This window comes from Anabrus simplex, chromosome 2, assembly GCF_040414725.1.
Source record: "Anabrus simplex isolate iqAnaSimp1 chromosome 2, ASM4041472v1, whole genome shotgun sequence".
NCBI lineage: Eukaryota > Metazoa > Arthropoda > Insecta > Orthoptera > Tettigoniidae > Anabrus > Anabrus simplex.
In genome coordinates, this window is record NC_090266.1 from 314,084,635 (window position 1) to 314,097,662 (window position 13,028).

The 13,028-nt window shown below is 40.3% G+C and overlaps 1 protein-coding gene across 1 annotated transcript in view; it reads left to right on the forward strand.

Moving 5' to 3' along the window:
* LOC136863524 (osmotic avoidance abnormal protein 3-like) overlaps positions 1-3,386 on the forward strand; it is a 268,651-nt gene extending 265,265 nt beyond the window's left edge. Inside the window, exon 20 of the mRNA XM_068225983.1 lies at positions 3,204-3,386. Coding sequence (XP_068082084.1) covers positions 3,204-3,340 — 137 coding nt within the window. The 3' untranslated portion in view covers positions 3,341-3,386. The remainder of the gene's footprint in view (positions 1-3,203) is intronic.
* Positions 3,387-13,028: the final 9,642 nt, after the last annotated feature.

Consider the following 13,028-nt stretch of genomic DNA (forward strand, 5'->3'; position numbering starts at 1 on the left):
CAAATTCGGACCCAAGAGTTTCAAGATGTTTAGCAAGAGATGAAAAATCATGCTTGCCGCCATTTACTGTATCTGCCATAGATTTCAAATTTGGAAAATGTGAAAGGGAATGTCTATTTAAATGGACAATCCATACCTTAAGTTTCTTTGCAAATGCATTGACAATACTTATGATCTTTACCTTGCAATTCGAGATTTAACTCATTTAATTTTGAGGTGATGTCTGCCAAGAATGCTAATTCGATTAGCCAAGATATATCATCAAGTTCGTGATAATATTTCTCAGGAGATGATTTCATAACATCTCATATCTCATCCAACAGGCAGCAAAACCGTTCGAGTGTTTTCCCCCTACTAAGCCACATTACGTCTGCATGAAGGATGACGTCACCATACTCCGAATCTGACACACTTACAATATTTCTGAACAATCGATGACGAGTAGATGACGATCTTATATAATTCACGACATGAGTTACAATTTTCATGACATGATCGAACTTTAAAACCTTTGCGCATAAAGCTTCTTGGTGAATAATACAATGATAAGAAAGAAATTTTGGAAATGATTCATCCTTAGCGCACAGAGAAAGAAATCCATTATTTCTACCAGTCATAGACGGTGCCCCATCTGCTGTTATAGCGACAAGCTTTGACAGTGGTAGTTACTCTCTTTGGTGAATTTAACGAAAGCATTAAATATGTCTTCTCCCCTAGTACGTCAATGATGTGGTAATAGCTTGACAAATTCTTCCTTTACTGTAAAATCATTAAAAACTATTCTAGCAAATACACACAATTCAGCAGTGTCAGACAAATCAGCACTTTTATCAAACTGGAGTGAAAACTGTTCACACGATTTCAAATCCTGATATAATTGAGATTCCATATTATTAGAAATCTGTTCAACCCGCCTAGCAGCAGTTTGGTGAGACAACTGAAGTCCTCTGATTGAAGATATCAATTCAGATTTATCTTTGTGAGATTCCGAACAGAGATTCAGCGGCATTTAGCATAGCTTCTTTTACTACTTCCCCATCACTGAAACTTTGTAAAAACCTATTGTCACGTTACGCGTTTGCTGAACTGGCTCCTTAAACGCACATTGTTGCAATACTAATTTAGATTTTAGGTCTTTCACTTTGTGTTTTCTTAGTTCAGAATTAGCATTAGAATTAGAATTAGCATTAAACAATAAACACACAGACCTTCCTTTGTTTTCAATAAAGCAATACTGGTCCTCCCATTCACTGTTAAAGTTATAATTTCTTTGCCTTTTAGCCATATTAAGGAGAGTTATGTTTAATGAAATGTAACTGATTATAAACTGAATAATTTAAAGTTTAAATAGTAATGAAAAAAAGCACACGAATCATGTTGAATGTACAACCTATCACAACACAAGGCACTCAAAACGTATTCCATAAGCCCTGCATAAGCTCACAAGTAATACTGAATGTTCGCCTGAAAGCTAGGAACTGGGAACATTCCAATTGCAAGACTTTCATAAATCGTTTGTTCTATGTTTACGGCACAGCTTTGTTGGGATTAGGGTTACTTTGTGGGCAAATTGGGTGTCCCATTGTCGTCCTGGCGAAACTCCGTCATGGTAGGTAGTTTATGGCATTGGAATCAAGTGAATCATAAGAAAGCGGTTCTGTTTGGCAGAATAAATATGCGGCTATATTTGGCTCCGTGAGTAGAGAGGGCCTTATACCTGGCGCTAGCCCCCACCCCCACAGTGAGAGGTTTGTGGAGGATTTCCCTTTGTCGCAACTACTTACTGTACATGTCGAATACCTCTCTTTCTGAACCTTTCTTCTATCTCTTCACTAATTGCGGACACGAGTCTGTTACATTTATGGCTTACTCAAAGCTCTTTGTGTATTTGGAGGTACGGATATAACAAATTTCCTGACTTTGAGGACGGTATTTTTAAGAGAAAAGTAAGAATATTGATTGAAATGCAAAAGCATTGTTTTCAAATATTAAGTAAAATTTAATTTGGAAATTAATTGCGAAGGGCGCCATAAAAGGGCACCTCGGGCGCCGCGATGGACAGAGCTGGCGTATGGCTTTTAGTGCTGGGATGTGTCCGAGGACTTCGGCTCGCCAGGTGCAGTCTTTTGATTTGACTCCTGTAGGCGACCTGCGCGTCGTGATGAGGATGAAATGATGATGAAGACGACACATACACCCAGTCTCCGTGCCAGGGGATTTAACTACTTATGGTTAAAATTCCCGATCCTGCGAACCCGGGACCCCTGTGCCCAAAGACCCAGCTCCCTAACCATTTAGCCATGGAGCCGGACACCTTCTTGGTAGATAGATAGATAGATAGATAGATAGATAGATAGATAGATAGATAGATAGATAGATAGAGAACTGGTTTAAGTAGATTGGTAAGATTAAGGCTATTACCCTTTTCATATGTTTTAGTGGTTTAATAATAATAATAATAATAATAATAATAATAATAATAATAATAATAATAATAATAATAATAATAATAATAATAATAATAATCATCTCACCGTCGGATAGCTTCCCAAATGTAATGACGTAGGCTGAGCGGACCTCGAACCAGCCATGAGATCCAAGTAAAAATCCCAGGTACCGGGTGAATTGGCCGTGCGCGTAGAGGCGCGCGGCTGTGAGATTGCATCCGGGAGATAGTAGGTTCGAATCCCACTATCGGCAGCCCTGAAAATGGTTTTCCGTGGTTTCCCATTTTCACACCAGGAAAATGCTGGGGCTGTACCTTAATTCAGGCCACGGCCGCTTCCTTCCAACTCCTAGGCCTTTCCTACCCCATCGTCGCCATAAGACCTATCTGTGTCGGCGCGACGTAAAGCCCCTAGCAAAAAAAAATCCCAGGCCTGGCTGGAAATTGAACGCGGGGCCTCCGGGTAAGAGGCAGGCTCGCTACCCCTACACCACGGGGCCGACTGACATGATATAGTCGAAGCAAAATTAAAAAGATTGCTATAATCTCATTTCCCATATAACAGACTAATCAAACCATCTTAGATTCTTGTTCACTGGGAACCACACTGTCAGATATAATTTTGTACTACAAGAAACAATTTAACGAGTTTAAATATAGAGCGAGATATACTTCTACATATGTGTCCTCATAACTGCACATATTCTAAGAGAAACACCCATAAGGGCGCATTTCACTGATGCATAATTTGTTTCAGGAAATGGAGTGAGTGTTTCGCCCGAGCTCAGTGTCAGAAGGCCCGTTCGACTTCAGGCTCTACCCGTCCTTGACAAGAAGTACAACAATAAGAGAAGAAATGGAAAAGTGGAATTGGACACGATGGACATTATATGAGTGAAGAGACGTGTTATTAAAATGTTACAGCCGAATATGTATGATATTTAAGAACGTTATATGGATATGAATCCTCCAATGAAAAGGGTTTAATGACTTTTATCACTGTTATAATGTACAACGGTATTTGGGATCAAGTACTTTGTAAATATTAATTTTGAATGTGTGGGTTTTCAATTATATTGTTTTACCAAACTGACTTTCTCCAGTCAAGTATTTTCATACTATTTTCATTAATGTACAGTATATCTACCTTTGTAACGACTACATATTATTTAGAGATAAGGTTATGTCTCTTAAATAAAAATATGTATTATAGCGCAATCATTTTACGGTTGCGAATTCCGGATCATCCAATTTCATAAGAAGAACCACTGGAAAGTTTTCAGAAAACTTGATGCTATAGTAACTTCATACAGTCACATTAGTGTAACATCGGACCGAATAGTATCGACTTGCATCTTGCAAATAGCCTGTCCCTAGATATACTCCTCATTTCCATTATACGCTGCGCGATCGCTATATTCCTAACAGAAGGGTACAGGGAAAGAAGGAGCTCGGGGAAAATGGCGATCTTCACTCCGTCTGCTGATGTTCATTTGAACTTCGTAGTGGGCAACTTCCATCTGTGAAAGAAGGAGCTCCGTCCAGAAAAATGAGCTGAAGAAAAACGAGCATACAGGGTAAGAAGTGGCTGATCGCCATTCGTGCGGTATCCTTCTCGCGCTGTGTACTAGCAACAGGATGTTAGCTAAGCAGAACAGAAGCTATTTATTTGAGAAAAAAGAAGACATAAGGAGAAATCAAAACGTCAGTGTCAATTTGAGGTGATTTGCTCCGACTGTGGGAGAAATTTCGCTGTTCCCAAAATCTCCATGAATGATATCTACTACAGGAGACAGTTATCTGTGTTTGCATTTAACGTCCATGTACTGTCCACTTCCCAAAGTGTTTTTCTTGTGTATCCGGAGCATGAAGGCAGAAAGGGAAATGACGATGTATGCTCCTTGTTGCATCACTTCATCTACAACCATTTTTAATATAATGCACTTGAGTATGTCCTGTGACTCGTGTAGTGGACAACAGAAGAACTTCACTTTCCTTCGGTTCCTCTTCAACATAGTGGACGTTGAGAGAAAAACGTCATTTTCCCAGTAAGGGGCCATTCCTATCTTGAGAACGATAGGAATATGAGTCTGATGAATTCAAAAGCCTAGGCCATTGTTCCTAGTGACTGGATATCTATCATCAAAACCGCTTGTCAGAAGCCCTCAGAGTTAGACCTTGTAACAGCTAACCATACAATGCTTGGGAGTTGGAATAACTTCTGGGATGAGAGGTATGCGAAGAAATCACTATTTCCATCCCTGCCGGTGGCAGAGATTAAGATTAAGAGATCTCCTTTGTTGAGTTTCCGGACCAATTACAACGCAGCTTGGGAATCCGTCTCCATAGCAGTGAAACGAAAGAGACCATGATGCTTCCATCCATCCTGATAGCCAATTTTACCTGCCAGAGTAAGATTCGAAGGTAAGTTCCCTTCATGCCTAAATCTCACCTTCACTTAATTACCCCAACAAAGCACAATGATTTTCTTGCCTGGGAGCTTTACTCGTATCTGCCTAGAAGTTCGACTTACAAGAATTAATGGGATTCTGTGATAATGAAGCAAGTGATTATTTCTCAAAAATCCCTCATGGATAATGAACTGTAGCCTGTGTTACGGGATGTGATGGACGTAATCGTTACGGAAATAATTGGTAAATTGTTATAAATATTGTAAAATGTGATATTGTGCATGTCAGGGACTTGAAAAATGTTCTTAGCTGTTATATTGCTCTAATTATTTTACTAATGATAATGAAAATATACAGTAATACATAGACTTAAGATAATAGTTCAGAGCAATGAGCCCCTTTTTTCCTACACATGTACGCAGTCAGAAAATATTTTAATTTCTTTTATCTTATTTTATGTTGAAATTCCATAATGAAAATAAGTTACACGGGTATGCTGAACGTACTAAGATTTGTGAATTTCTGGAATTTAAAATCAGTACAAGAACAGGTTCGACGAGATTTTGAAGTGTAAAATGCTTGTAGTGAAAAGTTGGTCAAATGTTGATGAGCCCCTTTCTTTCCCTTCTGTACGTGCCACCTATCTCCTGAGTGGTGCCGATACCAGTGCGCCTTTGCACTCCTCTGTCGGCTTTTATGTGGGTATGTGTGTCTGAATAGTTTTAGGAGTTTTAACAATTTAATGAATTTTTAATTGTTTTAGGATGTGTTTTAATGTGTTTTTGTTGTTTGTGGTCCTCAATCATTTTGCCCGATGACCAGGGTGGTACAACGGCCAGCACGATTCGGTATGTGGCAGGTCTAGATGGTCGCTCGTCCAGGTACTGACCACGCCCAAACTTGCTTTTGAGTTTGCAGCGGAATTGTACCGATCGGTTACGTGCAGTGACTGTATTATATAAATTATGGAATTTATATGTGTAATATTCGTGTACAGGTGTTATATTCAGAAAGCAACAGTGAATTTTCAGCATTTAGCAGTGGACCCGCCTCGGCGACCATCTATCGTTCTGGTGCTTCAAGGTAGTGTGATTTTCAGTATTTGAAAGTAGCTTATTGTTTAAAGGAAGAAGGCGGTGTTTGGTATTTGCAGTAAGAGTGCGTGAGTTTCTTGGCTTAGTAATAGGGATTTAAAATTTCTAAGTGCTTGACGTGGTATTTGGGAGCAGGTTATTACTTGGCGGGGTTTTACTTGGTTTCTTAAAGGAGGGAAGTGGGGGCGTGGGTTAACTAGATGGATTTGGCGGGGATGAGTTTCTTAGCTACAGGGCCTCGGCTACTCAGTCCACCGATGTGGCCCTGTTCTTGGAAGGGTGAAGGTTTCTAAATTGTCTGGCTGGGGCTAAGTTTTGGATTCTGAAGTACCCTTCAACTAGCTTTAACCCACGGCTCCGCCTGCTACGACCAGATTTTTCGAATCTAGGCGATTGTGTCCTTCGAGTTTCGTGAAATGTCACTAACAAGGGAATATCGGCAATGGTTAAGTCGCCGATCGCGATGAAACTTGGAAAACACACTGAGGGACACGTAAAAAAGATGTCAGCATCAATTTTGGGTGCCGACATTCATTACGGTGTTAACTAAGGGGACTAAAGTTGCGACATTTCAAGTTCCGCGCGATCAGCAATGAATACCTGCTGGCCAATGCTAAGCCGGCATACTGCCTGCCTGGAGACACACCTCTGCACCTCAGCCCCTCTCCCCTCCAACTGGTTAGCCAAAGCAGATTTCCCTTCTCCCGCGCTTGCTGCCTCTACCCTCCAACTGGTTCGCCAACGCAGATTTCCCTTCTCCCCGCGCTTGCTGGCTGCTTAGCTGTTGAAGGGGACCGGCGCTATACTTTGCTTCTTTTCGTACTATAATTATGTAAATCCTTTAAATAACGTTCCGTTTCACACACAATGATAATAAATAACCTTCGCCGCCATAAGACCTATCTGTGTCGGTGCGACGTAAAGCCCCTAGAAAAAATAAATAAATAACCTAAACTAGTATACTAATATTTTATTCAAATTTTATATTTTCATTCCTGCTAATTCCGGTGAGTTGTCACATTCGTGGGTACAACCCCGAGTTAAGCACCATCGGACGTGGTGAAACGTGGGATGGGGTACCGCGTCCAACCTACGCTTAAATTATTATTTACTTCTAAAATGATTAAAGCTGTCGGTAGTGTCCTTTAGAGTGGACATACATATGAAATTAACAGAGGCGTATGCTGGGATCAAGACGTGGACTACCACTAGACTTTCGTTACCACTTTTCGATAACTGGTTTAGTGAACGTCAAGCCTTAAGCGTTTTGAGCTGCAGCCAATAGCCAACGGAGAAGCCTGCTGTGTTGTTAAGGCTGCTTCACAAGCTACTGCCCTGGTCTCTGCCACTGCCAATACACAATACCTGATCATTCGAGGTGGTAGCCTAAAGTTTAGCAAATTGAAGTCCGGCTTTGTGGCTAAATGGATAGAATGCTTGCCTTTGGTCCGATGGCCCCGATTCAATTTTCAGAATCAACCCCCTCATACTGTTAATTCCTCAGGCTTGGGGACTGCGTCCTTATGACATCTTCGCCATTCATTTTATCCTCATTAGGTCACCACCAAGCCTATACAGATGCCATGCACCATTATTATTATTATTATTATTATTATTATTATTATTATTATTATTATTATTATTATTATTATTATTAATAATAATAATAATAATAATAATAATAATAATAATATCGTTAAATAAAAATGTTGAATTTCACAGTGGTCGTACTTATCGTTCACTGGTTAATTGGCTTCCTCAGGAGATCAGTGGTTGTGTCCGACCCATGATCATGGGTTCGATTCCAACCAACGAAAGAGAACACTAAACCTGAAAGATTGCATTTCATTTTAGCAGATCTACCTATAAAAATAAAACTATATTACTCATATAACAGCAGCCCTGCAGTGTCTTCCTACAAGTATGTATAAGTAAACGGGAGTGAAATACCAGCACTCTTATCTATATAATTAAGTCAGAAGGATGAGGTGAGGACGTATATACGATGAGTAACGCATGGTTGATCGTTAGCAGTGACGATCTGACAGACTGAAGCCTAGCACACCTATCCTTCCCGGTCCCCGCGCCTACCAGGCACACAGCAGAAAGCCGCGTGCGGTGAGTCGAGGGGAGAGGGACGAGAGTCTGGGCTGCAATATCCTTCTCCGAAGCCTTGTTCTCAGAAATACGTGCGGCGTTTTTTCTCATTGCTTTTAAGTTTTGTAAATGGAACAATCTGTTAAATGCTTACATTATAATGTGATTTAGATTTCCATCGTTCTCATTTGAGGCTTGGGCTTCACTGATAGCCTTGGTAGCCCTCAGTATACGCCACTGGAAATTAATTAAATAAATCACCCCCCTTTCAACAACGTTAAATAAATTACGTGCCCGGGCAGAGGGTCTCAATGAATGAAATGAGATTCGGTACCTGGGGATATCAAAATCTCGCTACAGGTTCTTCTTTTTAAGTCCCCCCTCCACCATTTTGTGTACGCTATCAGTTGTGTCATAACAAAACGAAATCGTGGACGACAACAACAATTATAAACTCCGAGTTTGAAACTAATGGTATTTTCCGTACTGCGTACTCTGGTATAAGGAATATAGGTAGAATGTTTTTATTTGTGCTTGTACTGAACGATTTATTTATGTTTTGCAGTGACAAACACAAACCATTTCAGCAATGGTTGTCGAATATAAATCAATTGAATACATAGACTTTCATATCAGTATGACATGGAATATAGTAAAGTTTGACGTAGTAAGAAAAGCCTTGCAAAATAAAAAAGGATGTGTATTTATATATGCAGTAGATATACAGTAATCACAGGCAGACCTGTAGTCTTACTTTACCGGTACTTCTGCGTTATAGCTGACGAAGGTCTATGTATTCAACAAGTACCGATATTAAAATATCACACTGCAGTCGTCTGGGTACAATGGCAGTCAGATATGTAAACATTCAAATGGCTATTGTACGAACTGGTACAACAGCAAAAAATTACAGGGCAACGCAATAAATGACTCCGTATACATTACATCGGGCAAACTCCCCGTCAATAATTACTGATAGTAAACAAAAACAATCTTTGATCTATTCGAAACATTAAAAAAATAAAGAAAAGAAAACTGAAACAAAACAACAGGCACCATACTTTTATCACGGGACGTGTGTGTCTGTTAGGTAATCAGCCCAGAGGCTGGTTGGATCCTCAAATAGCACCACCAAAGGTTATGCGGTTATAAGGAAACCCCCAAAACCAATGGCAGCACCAAGATGAGGAGTGAGGTAGTTTGCCATTGCTTTCCTCACTGGGTCAGAAAGTATTATTGCAGCACGACTGACCCTATGAGCAGCACCTTTCATAACACTCAGATGCACTAGTCATGCTCTGAATGTCATTACTCAGCACTACCCATACCCCTGCAACTTCCATATTGTCACAGCTATGGATGTTGACTGGGACTTCAGTGGAAGCTACACTTTACTCTGGCCTGCGCCAAGAGATGGATGCAAAAGTACTGTATCCATCAAGAAATGACGTATGCTTTACAATGGTGGTGTTCCTCGTAGAAGTGTTTGACGCACAAGTCCTTTGTACACCAAGCACATTTGACAAAACCAGTATTCGGGCACAAAGAACATACTAAGCCAACACTGTCAAAGGAATACACTACCGGGTGTTCAAATTGTCCAGGATGATCATCAAGGTACCCACTGCAGTACCACGAGTATTTCCACATGTTTTTGAATCGAGGAGATGTCAGCTGGAAATGAAACAGTGATTGCAACTTTAAGATGGTGTTACGGTGGTGCAGCACGAGGCCGGTATTCACAAGTCGCAGCCCGGAATACATTCATCCTGCACACATTTTCCAAATCCGAAACCAATATATGTCAAATGGCTGAGAAACTGCTGTAGCGCTGGCTGGAATCGTCATAACTTCTACTTCCATGCCATGAACAAGCGCGTTGTGGCCAGAGATAGAATCTAACAATAAAATGTTTTGTCCATCGGGTAAACTTGGTTTCAAGATGTCATCATACCAGCTCTGAACTTCTGCTTTGCCCATCTTTCCAGACGTGGTGCACACGACATTAATATTTTCTTGTGAAAATATCCTTTTCTTAACAAGGGAACCAAGAACACGATTTTTTTCCTTTGAAACTATTAGTAAGGGGGAGAGTAGCTTACCTTCTGCTGACACGGTAGGCATAATCGTGTAGCTGTGCGTAGTAGAGGGAACTGATTGGACCACCGTGCTAATCGACTTTTCTCCTCGGCGCGCTAACGTTCTGCCGGTGTACATTTCCAAATTAAAGCCGCTTTGGTCGCTGTTAAAAACATGTGATGGGCTGTGTAACTGTATTTTTTCTCTTACGTTTTCCACAAACATCTCGTCTTCCACCATAACGTCCGTTTCCCTATCAATATTTTTCGTTATTGTCACGAGAGTAATTTTTCTGGTGTGATTCCAAATTTGTTTTTGAAGCCGTACACCGAGCCTGAGGAAGCTTTACATTCATGGATCCCTCGAGAGCTGACACTTTGCATTGCCTACTGTTTTTTCCTTGCAATCCATCTCAATAAGACCAAATTTGTCTCGGAGAAGGCCTCCTTCATTCCCTACTTTTTCCACTATGGAAACGACGGAATTTCTTCTGCACAGTTGCAAATTTAAGATTTTTCCGTTTTCCACTGCTCCAGTAGATGACTGCTCTTGTTTTATACTGTAAGTCTGCGGTGTCCGTTGAATTGGCACTGTCCTGGCTTTGTCCCACTTCTGGCTCGCTATATTCAATATCCTTTTCATTTTCCTCCGACTGATCAGACCTGTAGGTCAAACTTGTAACGTCCTCCAAATAGAGACCTGTCACCTTCAAGACAGTAACTTTATAAGCCCTGAAGCACAAAATAAAAAAATCATTAAACTACATGTTATTATATGTATATTTATTGAGAGAAACAACGGAGAACACAAATGATGTTTGTTTTAAAAAACGAGAGAGATATTTGTATCATATCAGACGGCTCAGTGCTGAAAACTTAAACTTAAAATTTCACATGCAGCGCACAAGACCACGCTTCAATCTACGTTATTACGGCCTATGTCACGCCGTATGACATCACCCCGTGAGCGTCAAAACCTATTTGAAAACAATTGACTGCTTAACACTCACCCTCAATCACGTCATTAAAGTTGCAGCTCCCGAAAGTTCAGCGGACCTTCTTTACCGTGACTCCCGTAATTTGCTTGAAGATGAAAACAATTTTTGACACGCTCAACGACATTGCGCTTAAGGAATCGTCGCAAACGTTTTCATGAATATTTCAGAACATGTAAACTAACTAATACAATGTGGAAATTACAAAGGAGAGCTATGAGGAAGGCTGATAGTGTACACAAAGTGTAGCACTGGTTCTGTTCGACATTTGGGAAGCATCTTTGGGGCACGAAAGTGAATCTAACCTCCCAGGCTAACCGCAAAAGATTGTACGTTTAACTTAACCGAATTTAAGTTGGATACCCGGACTAACCGCGTAAAAGTGTAGGCTTAACCTTACGCTGACCAGGCGTGAACCTAACCGATTGCCCTTCCCTTCTCCAGCACGGACATAACTTTACACCCTAGCTAACAGAATTTAAGTTGGATACCCGGACTAACCGCGTAAAAGTGCAGGCTTGACCTTACGCTGACCAGGCATTAACCTAACAGTAAGCCGTTACCTACACTAGTTTAGCGGCTACACGTTGAACTAATAGGACTAGGGAGATGGTGTAAGTCATAATACATATGCTTTATACATAGGTGGCGTAATGTTGAAAGGGATCCTCAAGGGCTTGGAGATGAACTCGGAACAAGATGGCGGCACGGGACTATGGAGCTGGTGTTAGGTTTAATACATATGCTTTATTCAAAGGCTGCATAACTTTCGAAAGCGACTTAAGGGGGCTTGGAACTGAACTTGGAACAAGATCCTGTGCTGATGCGTAAAGCGCTGTTCGTTTTTTAGTGTCTGGAACACTCAATTTTTGAATTGAGCTTTAGAGCCTATAGAATTGAAATCTAGAGACTTGCAGTAGCTTACAATATTATTGATATTACCCGCAGACTAAACTCTTGTCTTCAGATTCTAAAACTGCTTGCTCTACTTACCGTGTACCTAACAAGACTGGTTAAGACTTATCTGATATATACTTACGTCATTTCCAAAATATGTAACTGGAACATAAATAATACCCGTAGCACGATGCAAAAAATTACTGGATAGCTGCGCACATGTTCATTGATGAAAGTGGAAAGTAGATTGCGGTATTAGGAGTGGCGAATAAAGGGATAGGTTTATTGGAATAAATAAGTAACCCTTTTTAGTTTATCACATATATTAACACACCTGAGATACAGCTTTAAAAGTACATAGCTTTAAATAAATTGCTTAATTCACGCATACACAGTCTACAGTCCTTAATCATTGGATTTAATACGTCCCAATCAGTATTAGCTTTTTTACCTCGATTCTTGTAGTGTTGCTGGCAACGTCTGCATGCGGCTATTCTAATGACATCTTACAATAGAAAGGTAGCATTTCCCAAACGGAATGTATATCGTAAGCAGAGTACGTTGAGAGAAAACCAGGTGGTAAATATATAATCACATGCTGTGGCATACAGCGTAAGCGTTTATGTTTATAGAAAGCTCTAATAGCCTTACTTGCTAGTGTATCATTAGGTTAAATGCAAGATTTGCACAAACAAGCTTTTCTTACTTCGTCGTCTCTGCTTTCTTCTTTCCTATCCATGATCCTTGATGTAGAATCATACACAAACTAGCAATAATGAAGTAGAAATATTCTTCTTTATTGTCTTGTGACGATATTCGATAGTGGATGTAAGTGACATCAGGCATGTGAATAATGGGACAATAGGCTGTAGTGTTAACAGGAATATTTTCAGATGTCTCAAATTCTAGACGAATATCGACAGGAGATTTTTTATAGACTCTTCATGATAAAAGGAGTCTATAACAACAACCGGTGCTTGATTTTTAAATTCTTTAGGGAAAATTAGCGG